This window comes from Schistocerca piceifrons, chromosome X (assembly GCF_021461385.2).
Source record: "Schistocerca piceifrons isolate TAMUIC-IGC-003096 chromosome X, iqSchPice1.1, whole genome shotgun sequence".
Classification (NCBI taxonomy): Eukaryota; Metazoa; Arthropoda; class Insecta; order Orthoptera; family Acrididae; genus Schistocerca; species Schistocerca piceifrons.
The window spans coordinates 338597103-338613597 of record NC_060149.1 but is presented as its reverse complement, the minus strand read 5'-3'; the positions used below and the strand labels follow the sequence as shown (position 1 = coordinate 338613597).

At 45.4% G+C, this 16495-nt stretch overlaps 1 protein-coding gene across 1 annotated transcript in view; it reads right to left on the bottom strand.

The window, feature by feature from the left end:
* The window catches only part of LOC124722893 (rho GTPase-activating protein 100F), an 800721-nt gene that overhangs the window by 566662 nt on the left and 217564 nt on the right, over positions 1-16495 (bottom strand). Inside the window, exon 2 of the mRNA XM_047248035.1 lies at positions 9762-9879. Coding sequence (XP_047103991.1) covers positions 9762-9839 — 78 coding nt within the window. The 5' untranslated portion in view covers positions 9840-9879. The remainder of the gene's footprint in view (positions 1-9761; positions 9880-16495) is intronic.

The following is a 16495-nucleotide window of genomic DNA, read 5'->3' as shown; positions in this document are numbered from 1 at the left end:
TAATAAGCGATATGAAGCAGTTTCAGTGTCTGAGGTCCTTTTTAAGTAGCCATGGCAAAAGGCATCACGCGTTTACAGACACACTGCTAGGTTCCTAACACGTCGGTATATTCAACACGGAAATGTAGCAGAAATGCTTGGGGAACATAAATGCGAATCCCTGGAAGGAAGAAAACGTAGTTCTCGCGAGATTCTGCTGGCTAAATTTAGAGAACCTGTATTCCAAGACGACTATGCGACCATAATGCTTCCACCATCGTTCACCTCGCGCAGGTTTCGTGGGAATAAGGTATGAGAGATTTCGGCTCGTACAGACTCATAGAGTCATTTTTCGCATGTTTAGTACGCGAGTGCAATAAAACAGAAAATCGACGAAACTGATACGAAAAGATGTTGAAGCTGGGGAAGATCGGAGGTACAAGGATAAAAGTGCGGTAAAGGATCAAAAGGGGCGATGGGGTCACATAAGTAATGGATTCAACAAGAAAAGTCTGCGGAGGAGAGTGCAGGACAGAAGAAAGTGGTGTGTCGTAGTTCACGGGATCAAGGAGAGTCGAATCGACTAAACTGGTAGAGAGAGAGAGAGAGAGAGAGGGAGAGAGAAAGAGAGAGAGAGAGAGAGACCCTCCGCCATGCACTGTACTGTACCTTCCCGTGTGTACAGGGTGGCCAGAAACAGTCTGAAAAGCTTGTATGGATGCTGCAGGGTATGTTGTACTGAGAAATACTTGTTAAGAAACAAATTTAATACGCTGCGCCGTTTCCGAGTGTATTACTCATAGCACTGAATTTAGCTAATCACAGATACAATTAGTGTCCCGTCAGATACAATTAGTGTGAGTTGTTCTCACAGCGTAGATGATAGCGCACGAGGCTGCTCAGCCTTTGGTTCAGGTTCGATCCTTACTACAGCCCCTGTTCGATATTTGTATCTCTTTCTCGTTCGGTTTTAGGAAACCAAACGAAGGGCACGTTTGGTGACACCGTCTCTGATGGGCCGCTTGAATTTGCGAGCGCAACAGCCTGATAGGCTAACTTCAATGCTAATTAACTCGGAAACGAAGTTTCTCAGCACAACCTAATCTGCAGTACACTTACAAGGGTTTAGACTGTTTCTGACCACTCTGTATACGCACATCGAACGAAAAATTAGTCACCCTTAGAAGACATGATGCTAATACCGTGTAGTGCCGCCTCTAGTCTTGACAATGGTCCCAGTTCGACGAGGAAGAAAGTTCACAAGTTTCTGCAAGTACGAGAGCCTGCTGAAAGTAATGGCTCCAATTTTTTTATTCTGTTCTCAATATCGGTTGAAGTATTACATGTCATGCGTATACTCGGTCGACTTTCCCTCTTCACTAACGCAAGTTCGAACCCTCTACAGCTAGAGGGCTCCGAATTGTAGCGTGTAACAAGGCGGTGTGTAACGTAATTATGTCCGTTAGTGCGGAACAGCGTTCTGTAAGGGAGTTTCAAGCTAAAATCATGAATTCGAAGAATTCGTCCGCACATGGAGCACCCCGTCCTTCACCATGACAATGCCAGACCACTCATGAACACTGCGATATCTACAATAATCCGACGCCTTGGGTTTATTGTCACCACTTACCCTCCGTAGAGTCCCCACTTGGCCCCGTCTGATTTACATCTGTTTACAAAGCTTAATGAACATCTTCCAGGACTTCACTTTGGTAGTGATAAAACGGTGCAATCAGGGATGAGGTTGTGGCTCCATCAACCAAGTCAAACATTCTACAGTGACAGTATCTAAAAACTAGTCTCTCGTTGGGAGAAATGTGTTCGTCGCCCAGGTCACTATGTTGAGAAATAAATATGTAGACATGAAGAATAGAGATGTAGAATGTTAATAAAGTTTGTTTTATTTAGAAAGCTTTAAGGGTCTTCACATACAAAATTCTAAGGCATTACTTTTCAGCACGCCCTCATATGCCACTAACTGATGATAAGATCACGTAGAGCAATTAGACTGTGGGGATGTTGGTTATCATGTTTCACCTACTGTTATAATTTTTCTCAGAAATTTTCCACGTGATTAATGTCGGTTGATTTAGTGGCCCAGCTCAGTTGCGGTAGGGTACCTGAGTGTTCGTCAAAGCAGGACGTAAGCATGCAGCCCCGTGAACCCACAAGTGAGAGAAGTGGACAGGAAGTCGGCTGTTCGCCGCAGATTGGAGGCAGTTAGCTGTTACCCTTCGCAGTGGCAGCACGCGGCGCAACGACCATCGGCAAGGAAGACGATGGCGCACAGATGTCGACACCACCCTTGAAGAGGCTGAGTCCCGAGTTAAGGTGCGTTTACACCTGTGCACCTACGTAGCTTGTTCGCCCACTGCTTGAATACTGCTCAACATTGGGGGATCCGTACCAGATACGGTTGATAGAGAAGATCCAACGGAGAGCAGCGCGCTTCGTTACAGGATCATTTAGTAATCGCGAAAGCGTTACGGAGATGATAGATAAACTCCAGTGGAAGACTCTGCAGGAGAGACGCTCAGTAGCTCGGTACGGGCTTTTGTTGAAGTTTCGAGAACATACCTTCACCGTGGAGTCAAGCAGTATATTGCTCCCTCCTACGTATAACTAGCGAAGAGACCATGAGGATAAAATCAGAGATATTAGAGCCCACACAGAGGCACACCGACAATCCTTCTTTCCACGAACAATACGAGATTGGAATAGAAGGGAGAACCGATAGATGTACGCAAGGTATCCTCCGCCACACACCGTCAGGTGGCATGCGGAGTATGGATGTAGATGTTGATGTAAATGTAGCCCCATCCGACTATGCTTGCTCCACACGCAAGGAGAGGCATGCGTGTAGGTTGCACGCCTCTTGCTCAACATGTGCGTTCGAATGATTCCATTCACACCCGTGTTCACAGTGAGCGCCTCTACTTCCGTGTGGGGCAAGCTACAGCCGCACGGCTACTAGCTGCAAGGCGCACTGGCGCAAACGCACCTTAGGATGACGCTCCACGCGGAGGTGGAGGTTGCCTGCATCTTACTGAGGCAGGCACACCACCAACGACCGCAAACGGAGACGAGAGCGTCACAAACCGGTGCGCGCCACATCGTCTCCTCGTCCTCCCAAATCGTGGGCCACCTGCAGCAGCACCCTGACACGCACACCACACGGCACGACCGCGGGGAACGCCAAGCGATGGCATCCAGAGCAGTGCAGGTGACAGAGATGTTCAATCGGTTCAACGTACTGAAGAGCCCCAAGAGCTTGAAGAATTAATACAAAACAAGAGCATTACCGCCGAAAACTAGTTGACTACTACTGAGGAGTTCGATCTCGGCAGTATAAATAAGGTGATACACTACTGGCCATTAAAATTGCTACACCAAGAAGAATTGCAGATGATAAACGGGTAATCATTGGACAAATATATTCTACTAGAACTGACATGTTATTACATTTGCACGCAATTTGGGTGCATAGATCCTGAGAAATCAGTACCCAGAACAACCACCTCTGGCAGTAATAACGGCCATGATAGGCCTGGGCATTGAGTCAAACAGAGCTTCGATGTCGTGTACAGGTACAGCTGCCCATGCAGCTTCAACACGATACCACAGTTCATCAACAGTAGTGACTGGCGTATTGTGACGAGCCAGTTGCTCGGCCACCATTGTCCAGACGTTTTCAGTTGCTGAGAGATCTGGAGAATGTGCTGGCCAGGGCAGCAGTCAAACATTTTCTGTATCCAGAAAGGCCCGTACAGGACCTGCAACATGCGGTCGTACATTATCCTGCTGAACTGTTGGGTTTCGCAGGGATCGAATGAAGGGTAGGGCCACGGGTCGTAACACATCTGAAATGTAACGTCCACTGTTCAAAGTCACGTCAATGCGAATAAGAGGTGACCGAGACGTGTAACCAATGGCACCCCATACCATCACGCCGGGTGATACGCCAGTATGGCGATGACGAATACACGCTTCCAATGTGCGTTCACCGCAATGTCGCCAAACACGGATGCGACCATCATGATGCTGTAAACAGAACCTGGATTCATCCGAAAAAATGACGTTTTGCCATTCGTGCACCCAGGTTCGTCGTTGAGTACACCATCGCAGGCGCTCCTGTCTGTGATGCAGCGTCAAGGGTAACCGCAGCCATGGTCTCCACGCTGACAGTCCATACTGTTGCAAACGTCGTCGAATTGTTCGTGCAGATGTTTGTTGTCTTGCAAACGTCCCCATCTGTTGACTCAGGGATCGAGATGTGGCTGCACGATCCGTTACAGCCATGCGGATAAGATGCCTGTCATCTGGACTGCCAGTGATACGAGGCCGTTGGGATCCAGCACGGCGTTCCGTATTACCCTCCTGAAACCTCCGATTCCATATTCTTTTAACGGTCATTGGATCTCGACCAACGCGAGCAGCAGTGTCACGATACGATAAACCGCAATCGCGATAGGCTACAATCCGACCTTTGTCCAAGTCGGAAACGTGATGGTACGCATTTCGCCGCCTTATACGAGATATCACAACAACGTTTCACCAGGCAACGCCGGTCAACTGCTGTTTGTGTATGAGAAATCGGTTGGAAATTTTCGTCATTTCAGCATGTTGTAGGTGTCGCCACCGGCGCCAACCTTGTGTGAATGCTCTGAAAAGCTAATCATTTGCATATCACAGAATCTTCTTCCTGTCGGTTAAATTTCTCCTCTGTAGCACGTCATCTTCATGGTGTAGCAATTTTAATGGGCAATAGTGTAACACCAGCAGCTCTAGCCAGGGTATTTGGAGGTTTCTCCTCGGTCGTGAGGCGAATACCAGAGCTGTCCCCTATAAATGCCCTTCGCAGAATTCCTAATTAAGAGACATGATCTTCAAACCAGTCCCTCAAATCACAAATAAACGGTGGCACAACAGAACAAACTTTACAGCATTGGCCACAAAGAGTGAGAGAACTCTCACTGAGCCCGCCCCTCCCCCTCAGAGAAGAGAATTAAAAATTTTTTTTTAAATGTAAAAAGCCTCGACCTACTGGCTTCTCAACCGCCCCGCCGTTAGTGGGTGACACCGCGGCCAACATCCAGGGAAGGTAGTACGTAGGGATTGAAAGCATCAGCGACAAAATCAGGCGAGACATGACGCTGTCACCCACGGGGCCTGACCGCACTCGCAGAAGATGCAGTGAGAGTAGAGATAGCAGCCGAACAGCCAGCAGTCCCAGAAGACCGCCAAGCTGTGCTTGCGGATCTCCCTCACCAGTAATCTCATGGGGGCGAGGGGGGCGACCGGCGCTGGCAACGCAGTCTAGAGCGACGACGCCGGGGGTGAAGCTCCAGCTTGCCTGGGGCTGCTGCTGCACCATCACCGCTGACGGCGCGCAGCGAATGGGACTCCATAGCAGCGCATAGACTCGGACTCACCTAGTTATGATGAGCAGCTGATGAAGAGATATGACACTGGTATCGAGCTGCGTGATGCCTGCTACTAAAATGCCTTACGCTTGCACTCCGCTACTGCCTTTACTACCCGTCGAGACTGCTGCAAAAGGTTTTTTTTCTTTTTTTTCGCATGGCGCTAGCCATGGCACTTTTTCGTCTCTGCCCTTAAAACCGCTATTCTTCGAACGTTTTCGCCCATTTTCTATCTCTCAGTGGGCTCTTTATCAGTGCGTAATCTTACCCAGATGTACGTACATCACAGTGCCACATCCTATGATAACCTCCATTAAAGTAACTAACCAATGCAGCGGTAATAGTAAAACTTTTTGTGGTCGTCACCATGCTAGTGCGGCCGCGGAGGGGTTCCACTTATTAAAAATAAACTTCTGATGAAGATAACAAGTCACGTTGTCGAAATATCGTGCTCGAACGACGCTTATATCCAGCAGAATACCCTACACCTCAAGATGTCAACAGATCTCCGCGAAAGTCTCAATAATAACATCACATAACCATCTCCAGACATTCTGGGTAAATGCATCAATGGTCACGGTTCATTCGACGTCTAGTATAATTTGAAAAGAGTCAAAATCGCGGCTCTTCGTGCTACAGTGGGCGCATCCAGTCGGCTGTGTCCAGATGCTGTTTTGTTCGTGCGATTGACGACGTGCAGCTTAATGTGCCGCTCTCAGCAATGACAGCTCCTTCGGAATGTTCGCTTGGAAAGTGGTTTGTTGGACCATCATTCACTGACAGCAGCAATTCAGCTGGAGTTAGAAAGCGACTCTCGTTGACAACTTGTGACAATCGTCTCCGGCACCTTGGATTAGCATCTTTCTACGATGAATTCAGCTGGAGTTAGAAAGCGACTCTCGTTGAAAAATTGTGACAGTCGTCTCCGGTACCGTGGACTAGCATCTTACTACGATGACTCTTTTTACGTGGTCTTACCTTGAGGTGACAAAAGCCATGAGATAGCGATATGCACATATACAGATGGTGTTAGTATCAAGTACACAAGGTATAAAACGACAGTTCATTGGCGGAGCTGACATTTGTAATCAAGTGAAAAGGTTTCCGACATTATTGTGGCCGCAAGCCGGGAATTAAGACTTTAAACGCGGAATGGTAGTTAGAGCAAAACTCATGGGACATTCCATTTCGGAGATCGTTAAGGAATTCAATATTGGGAGATCCACAGTGTCAAAGAGTGCCGAGAATACCAAATTTCAGGCATCACCTCTCACCGCGGACAACGCAGTGGCTGACGGCCTTCACTTTACGACCGAGAGCTGCAGCGTTTGCGTAGAGTGGTCAGTGCTAACAGAAAAGCAACACCGCGTGGAATAACTGCAGAAATCTATGTGGAACGTACGACGATCGTATCCGTGAGGACAGTGCGGCGAAATATGGCGTTAAAGGACTATGGCAGCAGACGACCGACGCGAGAGACTTTGCTAACAGCGCGACATGGCTTACAGTGCCTCTTCTGGGCTCATGACCATATCGTTTGAACCCTAGACGACTGGAAAACGGTGGCTTGGTCAGACGAGTCCCAATTTCAGTTGGTAAGAGCTGATGTTAAGATTCGAGCGCGGCGCTGACCCCACGAAGCCATGGATACAAGTTGTCAACAAGGCACTATGCAAGCTGGTGAAGGCTCCATAATGGTGTGGGCTGTCTTTACATGGATTGGACAGCAGTGACTGGTCCAACTAAACCGATCACTGATTGTAAATGGTTATGTTCACCTACTTGGAGACCATTTTCAGCCATTCGCGGATTTTATGTTCTGAAACAACGATGGAATTTTTATGGATAGCAGTGCGCCATATCACTGGGCCGCAGTTGTTTGCGATCATTTTGAAGAACATTCTGGACAATTCTAGTTAATGATGTGGCTACCCAGATCGCCCGATATAAATCCCATCGAAAATTTATGGGATGTAAACGAGAATTCAGTTAGTGCAGAAAATACTGCACCAGCAACACTTCCACAATAATGGACGGCTACAGAGGCCCGTGACTCAGTATTTCTGCACGGGACTCCCAACGACTTGTTGAGTGCTCGCCACGTCGAGTTGCTCCACTATTGCGAGCAAAAGGAGGTCCGACACGATATTAGAAGGTATCCCATGACTTTTGTCACCTCATTGTAAATGGCTACAAGTGTACACCATTTCCTGTAGACAAGTTGAAAACGCTGCGTTAATACACCAAGGAACCGGGCAATCTATTTCACAATATGATCATGAGCAAGTCAAAACAATATAGTTCCCTTCTGCCATTCTGTCATGTCAGGAGGGGGGGGAGGACTTATGGGCGCTCAACATCGAGGTCATCAGCGCTGTCATGTCAGCAACCGCGACCTGTCTTACTACGCTGATTCCGTACAGACGCCCAGTATAAGTTCTACACCATCTACAGTGATCCTAAGCGATCACTGTAATTGTTTAAGGGGTGACATCTTTTAACTGATGAGATCACCTGTGTGTAGATTTAGGCCCTCAACAAATTTCTGGATGCAGTAATATTGCTGTCAGCTGAAGGAATCAAATCGACTCGCGGTTGAGGGAAGTGTAAATTTCACCTGGGGTTTTGCAATACATCAAATCATTAAGCTACGATGACTACATTTCTGTTTTCTCTGAAAGATGACAGTTCTGAGTGGCTTCAGAGTATATACAACAACGCTGTTTCCTCTTCCCACAGCTCTCCAACCAATATGGTTACGATGTGTCTTCAGGGATAATTTGACAGCTGTCTTAACATTTTATGCATTTCCATTTTTAAGATACAAAATAATAAAAATAAAAATCGAATACTAATCGTGCCATGTACCAAATGCCAGATTCATTCTTGTAATGCAGAATGTTGCTGCATCTTTTGAGATTTTTTCTCGCGATAATGAGATGTGTACAATGTACGAGGTGCATTCAAGTTCTAAGGCCTCCGATTTTTTTTTCTAGTTAACTACTCACCTGAAATCGATGAAACTGGCGTTACTTCTCGACGTAATCGCCCTGCAGACGTACACATTTTTCACAACGCTGACGCCATGATTCCATGGCAGCGGCGAAGGCTTCTTTAGGAGTCTGTTTTGACCACTGGAAAATCGCTGAGGCAATAGCAGCACAGCTGGTGAATGTGCAGCCACGGAGAGTGTCTTTCATTGTTGGAAAAAGCCAAAAGTCACTAGGAGCCAGATCAGGTGAGTAGGGAGCATGAGGAATCACTTCAAAGTTGTTATCACGAAGAAACTGTTGCGTAACGTTAGCTCGATGTGCAGGTGCGTTGTCTTGGTGAAACAGCACACGCGCAGCCCTTCCCGGACGTTTTTGTTGCAGTGCAGGAAGGAATTTGTTCTTCAATACATTTTCGTAGGATGCACCTGTTACCGTAGTGCCCTTTGGAACGCAATGGGTAAGGATTACGGCCTCGCTGTCCCAGAACATGGACACCATCATTTTTTTCAGCACTGGTGGTTACCCGAAATTTTTTTGGTGGCGATAAATCTGTGTGCTTCCATTGAGCTGACTGGCGCTTTGTTTCTGGATTGAAAAATGGCATCCACTTCTCATACATTGTCACAACCGACGAAAAGAAAGTCCCATTCATGCTGTCGTTGCGCGTCAACATTGCTTCGCAACATGCCACACGGGCAGCCATGTGGTCGTCCGTCAGCATTCGTGGCACCCACCTGGATGACACTTTTCGCATTTTCAGGTCGTCATGCAGGATTGTGTGTACAGAACCCACAGAAATGCCAACTCTGGAGGCGATCTGTTCAACAGTCATTCGGCGATCCCCCAAAACAATTCTCTCCACTTTCTCAATCATGTCGTCAGACCGGATTGTGCGAGCCCGAGGTTGTTTCGGTTTGTTGTCACACGATGTTCTGCCTTCATTAAACTGTCGCACCCACGGACGCACTTTCGACACATCCATAACTCCATCACCACATGTCTCCTTCAACTGTCGATGAATATCAATTGGTTTCACACAACGCAAATTCAGAAAACGAATGATTGCACGCTGTTCAAGTAAGGAAAACGTCGCCATTTTAAGTATTTAAAACAGTTCTCATTCTCGCCGCTGGAGGTAAAATTCCACCTGCTGTACGGTGCTGCCATCTCTGGGACGTATTGACAATGAACGCGGCCTCATTTTAAAACAATGCGCATGTTTCTATCTCTTTCCAGTCCGGAGAAAAAAAATCGGAGGCCTTAGAACTTGAATGCACCTCGTAAAGGTGACGATACATGCAGCCCTCATAGGAGGTGATCAGGAGCAAAGAGACGGCTTTTAAGCAACAGCTGGAGCAAAGCCTACCTTTCTCCGGCCGCAACACAGCATGGCAGCTGGCACGACGTGAGTCCACTTGTCGGTGAGGCGGCGTCGCCACAGCATGGGTCACAGTCCGGCGCCCACCTGCCTTCATACCACGCTCCTGCAACACACACGTAATCCATTGCTCAACAAATACAAGCCAAATCACATATTAAAGAAGGTTTCTCTTTATAGGAACCGGCACAGTAAAAAGTTCGTCGGGCCGGCACACGTTGACGTGTCGTTGGTGGTTGGCTTGGGGGAGGGGACGAAAGAGCAAGGTCGTTGGTCCCATTGGATTAGGGAAGGGAATTTGCAGTGCCCTTTCAAAGGAACCATCCCGGCATTTACCTGGAGTGATTTATGGAAATCACGGAAAACCTAAATCAGGATGACCAGACGCGGGTTTGGACCGTCGTCCTCCCGAATGCGAGTCCAGTGTGCTAACTGTTGTGGGTTGGCAAGAGAGCCAACCCGGTACTGCTAGAGGAAGCCGAAAGGCACGCGTTTTAGCTCACACAGGCTGGCGTGAGGTCTGGAACAGGACAAGGAAATTAGACTTATAAAAAACTGACGTAGCTGGTGGAATACTTAACTTTAATCCATAAATGGTGAACGTCGCTCTTGACGGTACATGTTTTACAGTATCAATAGTAAGTGGCAATGGCGGCTTGCTAGGTCGTAGCAAATGACGTAGCTGAAGGCTATGCTAACTATCGTCTCGGCAAATGAGAGCGTATTGTGTCAGTGAACCATCGCTAGCAAAGTCGATTGTACAACTGGGGCGAGTGCTAGGAAGTCTCTCTAGACCTGCCGTGTGGCGGCGCTTGGTATGCAATCACTGATAATGGCGACACGCGGGTCCGACGCATACTAACGGACCGCGGCCGATTTAAAGGCTACCACCTAGCAAGTGTGGTGTCTGGCGGTGACACCACACTAACCACTGCGCCACCTCGCTCGGTTCGACATGTCGTATTACGAATCGTACAAAGGACGTGGTGAACTGGAAAGTACGTAACAGCCGCCATTGGCCAACAGTGGAAAATAATTGGGGCCCAAGGACGAAAATGATGTTATTTTACTATTTTTTTTACAGCTGAATGATTGTGCATCCAGACTTTAAAGTGGCGTGCTAGTAAGGAGGCAGTTACATGAGGTGTTCTGTATAAAAGAGGCGGAAATACTTCGCGGCCATGTGCTCCTAGTCTCTGTCCCACGTCACAGGCTCGAGACGTTTGCCTACCATTGTAAATTATAACTCTGTGTTTATCAGAAAACTCACTAAACTTGGCTGCATTAGAACAATTTATTTATTGGCTACCGGTTTCGGTCAGTGGCCATCAACTGGCACGAAACAAAAATGGTTCAAATGGTTCTGAGCACTATGGGACTTAACTTCTGAGGTCATCAGCCCCCTAGAACTTAGAACACTTAAACCTAACTAAACTAAGGACAACACACACATCCATGCCCGAGGCAGGATTCGAATCTGCGACCGTATCATAGAACAATAATTTTCCAACATAAGCAACTTTTGTCTTGTGACTTGTGTTAGTTAACTTTCCGTGCCAAGTGATGGTCATTGATCGTAGCTGGTAGCAAATAAATAAATTTTTCTGATGCAGCCAAGTGTCATGAGTTTCGTAAAACATACATCCGCTGCTGAGAATTGTCTGAAGAAAACAATTGCTGTGGTTATCGCAACATTTGGCCACTGTTCTCCCTATATCCTCAGATAAACTCTTTCCGTCGACATTAACGTAATACTTGAAGCGAATGTATTAAGCTGCCGGTAATGAACACTACATACGCTAAGAACATTCACCACACTTCAAGTAACATAATAAACAACGATTAATGTTCTACGCACAAATTCCCACAGGGTTCAGTTTTGGGTCCACTCATATTCTTTATAATGTGTACCTCTCCTAAAAGTCGTAAGGCGAATTTTCTCTGATATCTCAGCAGATATTTTCAATTTAGTTTTTGCAGTGTATCGCTGGTACTACCCCAGACAAATACTGTTCATCACATGTTTCACGTGGCGCACTTCGTCGACGAAGTAACGAGGAAAATTATTTTTAAATCGAATTTTAAGTGACCATTCGATAGAGCGGTGCGATATTCGTTTTATTAATATATATTAACAGGTACATTGAAACACGATGGACATCCAGTACGCTTAGCAGCGACTCGCATGCTTCCCTAACTCGCGCTGTCTGCTACCGCCATACAGCAGCGCCGCTCCGTCGCTGTTGGAGTTCTCGTTATTCGTCATGTTTCAATGCTTTTGTTAATACACATCGATAAAACGAATATCGCGCTATACTAATTTGTGACCTCTTTATACAACAGGTACGCAAAATTCCGCTTTAAAACCATTTTGTGCGCTTTTCGTCGACGCCGAGGGTCGCATTAAAGACGTGAACATTTGTCGGGCAGGGCGACCAACTCTCTCGTATTTCCGGGCGCTCTAATTGAGCGCCTGTTTCTCACTGTAATAAATACGATCCCGTGAAGTGCTAATGATAGTTCGCACTTTCAATTCGATATATCTCGAAAAGTTTTCGTATACTAATCGATACTATAGTCGAGATATGGTCTTCTTTTCTGTCCGTGCTTCTATGGAAAGAAGACGGTTCGGCTCAAGGGAATGCAAGGAGCGGAGAAATGACACGGCCTACGCGTCTAGAGGGGGCGTGAGAGGGAGAATTTACTTGTCTCTCGGTCAGTATTAGCTGACCGCGATATTACTGCACTTAGCCTCCACAAGCCGATATCGGCAACACGCGGTGACGTTACAGTTAACAAGTACAGTGGTGACTAAGGGAAATGCATCGCATTGTGAATGATTTCGAGAAAGTTGCGCATATACTACCAAGTTGTTCAGCGTGTCCTCGTGAAATATCGCGATAAAAACTCAATAAGTCGATCGAAGCGCCATCACTTGCAAGTGCAGTAATATTGTGGTAGACTAAGACGGCAACCCACAGATGCGCTCGCCTCGTACAGATCAGCAGCTTTGGTATAAATGAGACACGGAAGTAACAAGCACGCGCGAAGGCGAATTATAGAGACGTTCATGTTTAAAGACGTTCATTATATCATTTATTTCTCAACTGACTCACATAACACAATAACATTTCGCATCGCTTCGAAAGAGTCAGTACTGATACGTCGCCTAAGTTGGCAGCAATCGAAAACAGAGGACAGTCAACACGAAACGTCCCGATCTGTTTAGTCTTCTTTCCATAATGGTACCTACTATACTACACTATACTGAGTCTTACTTCACGTGCACTCTAAAAACTTTCTCTCGGTTTGTGGATTTAGCGGAAAATATGACATAATACAGTAAAAGAAAGCAAAGTATGCCTTCTTTTAAATATTTTTATCTCCATTATCACCCATTCCAAGAAAATGCGATGTAGTTCTGCAGTTGAAATTTATTACGACTAAATCTCCCTTAACACTCCCTTAAAATCATTGTCGGATGTTGGCCGTCTCCCTTAAAGCAATATCTGTTGAAACACCAGAGAAAATGTGCCTGACGACTCTTAGGAGGGACAAGCATTGAGAAGGCAATACATAGAGCATTTTTACAGCACCCAATGTTTCTTTCTTTTTACATATATTGAGAAGGTAATACACAGTGCATTTCTACATCATCCAATGTTTCTTTCTTTCTTTCGGAGTACCATATAATGTCAAACACCAACAGAGCATAACTTTTTTGCTGTTAAAAGATGTGAGTAAATTAATATTGTTTCATTTGTCTATCACCTGATTGGTACGCAGTATAGGATTTTTACTTGTCCAGGCTTTACAAAGCCCAAATATTTTTATAACTTATTTGGTCTCTTTCGTTGGAAGAACACGCACAGGAAAATATCCAAGACCTCATGGGATCTTCTAAATTTAACATGAAAAAAAACAATAAAAATAAAATTTAAGAAGACAAAGTAGCATGAAGTCCACCACAGAAACGTGGTGAGCGTGTCGAGAATAGTTTAACTTTCACTGTAAGAAGACGACGCCACTCTGCCCACAATAACGTCAATGTCTGTATCAAAACTTATTTCCCGAGAATCCTTGACGTTGAGAAATGCTTTGTGGAATGTTTAAATGTTCCGTTTCGTGATGTACAGTGTGAATGGGACTGTATTCTCACTTCTATAAAATTCGCCACGTCCATTTCTTCGACGCACACCTCCTCCGGTGAGCCACCTGCTTCAAAACCAACTTGGGTTAACTCACAGGCCATTCGACTTTGGAAGTTACAACTGACGATCCGTGTTACTCCAACAAAGTTGTTGTAAAATCTGGTGATCCTGTCTTAAAAATGACAAACTGCATATACAGAGGTCGGAACTACCACATACAGGTATGCATCGAGTTGCCTTCTCACATCCACAAGAGTCCGCAACTGAAGCTGGGAAATGTATACGTGGGTCTCTTAGCCAATCAACTTCGTGGCTGCAGGATGATTGGCTTGCTTCTTTCTCACAGACATTCCTTTTGGTCTAACTCGCTCCATAGTTAATAACCACTGCAGATGGTGCTGCCGTCTGACATAATCACTCCTAATGGAATTTTGCAAAACTTATGACTAGAAAAAATCCAGGTATTACTATAAGGCTGCCGACAAAGGGGGTGTCAGAGTTCAAGTGCAGTTCGATACGTCTTCCGAATATCTCAGCACATGCTTGCTCTCGTCATAGTGATAACGTTCTATCGACTCCATTTCAGCAACGTAGAATTACTTTTTGGAATGAGATCCCCACCGAATAATTACTCCTGTGATAACCCAACCCTATTAGTTTGGAAAAGCAATGTTACACATATGCTGATATTCTGTTTTTGCGTAGAGGAGTAATCACCTGCTAAATACGTGAACCACGGGTGAGGATAAATTGTGTAACGTGGTGGCTGGTGGAGGTTTTGGTTCTAACGTCAATAGTAAAGTAGCCAGAACAGTTTACTCGTGTACTTCACAAGCTACTTAATTTCCGACTGGGACGAAACTGGAAACAGCCTTCTTGTACACACACTTTCTGTGGTAGGCGATATGTTGTTATACGGTAGGCGATGAAAGGACTCATGCAAGCAAGAAGATATGTTATTCGATTATCGAGGGCAAGAAGGTTTTTAATAAACGAGTTCAGTAACAGCGAGACTTTACTTGTATTTCGCGGTATTTGTTTGTGTTTGGAACTATGTACAATTTTTTTATTTTAAAACTGTGTTATAACATTATTCGATATACACGTTCATCGTTTAAAAACACTGTAAAATGAAACCACTGCTCAGAATAGCGTCAGCTTGAATGAATGTTATCGAAGAAGGAGAAAACATTGTGGAAACAAAAAATAATTCTAATGAAATTTTACTACTAGAATATCTGTGTCTATATCTATACTAATAATAACTTCCATACAAGTCTACACTCCAGACAAATACCTTCAGAAAAAACTTCCTAACACTTACATCTATATTCGATGTTAACAAATTTCTCTTTTTCAGAAACGCTTTTCTTGCCATTGCAAATCTACATTAATCTACATTTTATATCCTCTCTGCTTCGGTAATCATCAGATATTTTACTGTCCAACTAGAAAAACGTCAGAGTCTCGTTTCCTAATTTAACTCATTCAGTATTGCCTGATTTAAGTCGACTACATCCCATCACACTTGTTTTGTATTGTCGATGTTCATCTTATCCTCCTTTCAAGACACTGACCTTTCGATTCAATTGCTTTTCCAAGCCCCTTTCTGTCTCTGACAGAATTACATGTTATCGCAAATCTCTATGTCTTTCTTTCTCCCCCATGAACTTAAATTTCTTCTCCAAATTTTTCTTAGGGTTCCTTTGCTGCCTACTCAATGTACAAATGGAAAAACATCGGGGATTTGCTACAACACTGTCCTCCCTGGGCTTCTATAAGTGCAGTCTGGTTACTGTATAAGTTGTAGACAATCTTTCACTTCCTGTATTTTACCCCTGATACCTTCACAATTTCAAAGAGTGTATTATAAACTTTCTCCAAAACCACAAAAGCTATACACAGAGGTGACAAAAGTCATGTGATAGCGGTATGCTCTTATGCAGATGGCGGTAGTATCACGTACACAAACTACAAAATGGTAGTGCATCAGCGGACAAGTTATTTGTACGCAAGTGATTCATGTGAAAAGAATTCCGCCGTGATTATGCCCTTTCGAGGGGATTTAACAGAATTGGAACGCGGAATGGTAGTTGGAGATAGACGCATGTACGTTCCATTTCGGAAATCGTTAGGGAATTCAATATTCCGAGATCCGCAGTGTGAAGAGTGTACCACATTTCAGGCATTACCTCTCACGACAGACTACGCAGAGGCCGACGGCCTTCACTTAACGACCGAGAGGAGCGCCGCTTGCGTACAGTTGTCAGTGCTAACAGACAAGCAACAATGAGTGAAATAAACGCAGAGATCAATGTGGGACGTACGACGAACGTATCTCTTATGACAGTGCGGAGAAATTTGGCGTTAAACTGTTATGGCAGCAGACGACCGGCGCGAGTGCCTTTGCTAACGGTATGACATCGCCTGCAGCGCCTCTCTGGGGCTAGTAACCATATTGGTTGGACTCTAGACGACTGGAAAACTGTGGCCTGGTCAGTTGACTCCCGTTTTCAGTTGGTAAGAGCTGATGGCAGGCTTCGAGTGTGGCGGAGACCACACGAAGCCATG